Source organism: Echinops telfairi, unplaced genomic scaffold, assembly GCF_000313985.2.
Source record: "Echinops telfairi isolate 266 unplaced genomic scaffold, ASM31398v2 ScPeMD7_2565;HRSCAF=3150, whole genome shotgun sequence".
Taxonomy (NCBI): domain Eukaryota; kingdom Metazoa; phylum Chordata; class Mammalia; order Afrosoricida; family Tenrecidae; genus Echinops; species Echinops telfairi.
Window position 1 is genome coordinate 12,808,075 of NW_022106463.1, and position 894 is coordinate 12,808,968.

Consider the following 894-nt stretch of genomic DNA (forward strand, 5'->3'; position numbering starts at 1 on the left):
GCAACAAAAATAATTTTATGGTTGAGGGGTCACCACAACATGAGGAACTGTATTAAAGGGATGCGGCATTAGGAAGGTTGAGAACCACTGAAATAGATGGTGATTCTGGGTCCCTTTCTATTGAACACCTACCAAGGTGGGGGGTCCAATGACCACCACTTCCACAGGTCCAGGGTGGCCTCTCTCTGTTTCCAAGATTCTCTCGGAGCCATTCCCGTACAGCATCAGCTGCCTGACCCAATGGGTCTTTTCTTTTCCTCCCACACGTTCTGGCTCCTCTCCTATCCTTAGTGCTACCCCCAGCTTTCATGGTCAAAGCTCAGGGTTGGAACCATTTGGCATTATCTAATCCACTCGTTTCTTCCTTTGGTGGATTTCAGGATGACCATAAACTCAGCTTTGAAGACCTGGAAAAGAAGTACGGGACCAACATCATGGTGGTAAGTCCTCAAGAACCAACAAGGATCAGGTAGAGAAGACCCTCACTCTATCCAGGAAAAGGTTGTGTGGCTCTTCAACAGGAAGGCAAAGCAGAGAGAGCTCTTCCAGGTCTCAGCAAATCTCTGTGGGGCTTGTCAGCTGTGCGTGTAGAAAAGTAGATGTCCCTTTGAGTGGCCGATAGCAGCAACTTTGAGAACAGTGGGACTCTATGCCTAGATGTGGCTGAAGGGCTAGCTAACCTTGAGGAGATGATGTGTCTGAGATAAGTTCTTTTTTTTTTTACTGTGCCACCTTCATGATCTTTATTGTGCTTGAGTTCTCTGTTTACACCACTGGGTCAAACCATCTCACCAAAGACCTCTTTCACCTTCACCGAAAATCACTTTACCAGCCATGATGTCCTTTTCTAGTGACTGGCCTTTTTTTTTTAGCATTTTATTAGGGGCTCATACA

General features: G+C 46.3%; 1 protein-coding gene across 1 annotated transcript in view; it reads left to right on the top strand.

The window, feature by feature from the left end:
• Positions 1-894, top strand: part of LOC101663158 (potassium-transporting ATPase alpha chain 2-like) — a 36,306-nt gene that overhangs the window by 4,188 nt on the left and 31,224 nt on the right. Inside the window, exon 2 of the mRNA XM_013007899.3 lies at positions 381-440. Coding sequence (XP_012863353.3) covers positions 381-440 — 60 coding nt within the window. The remainder of the gene's footprint in view (positions 1-380; positions 441-894) is intronic.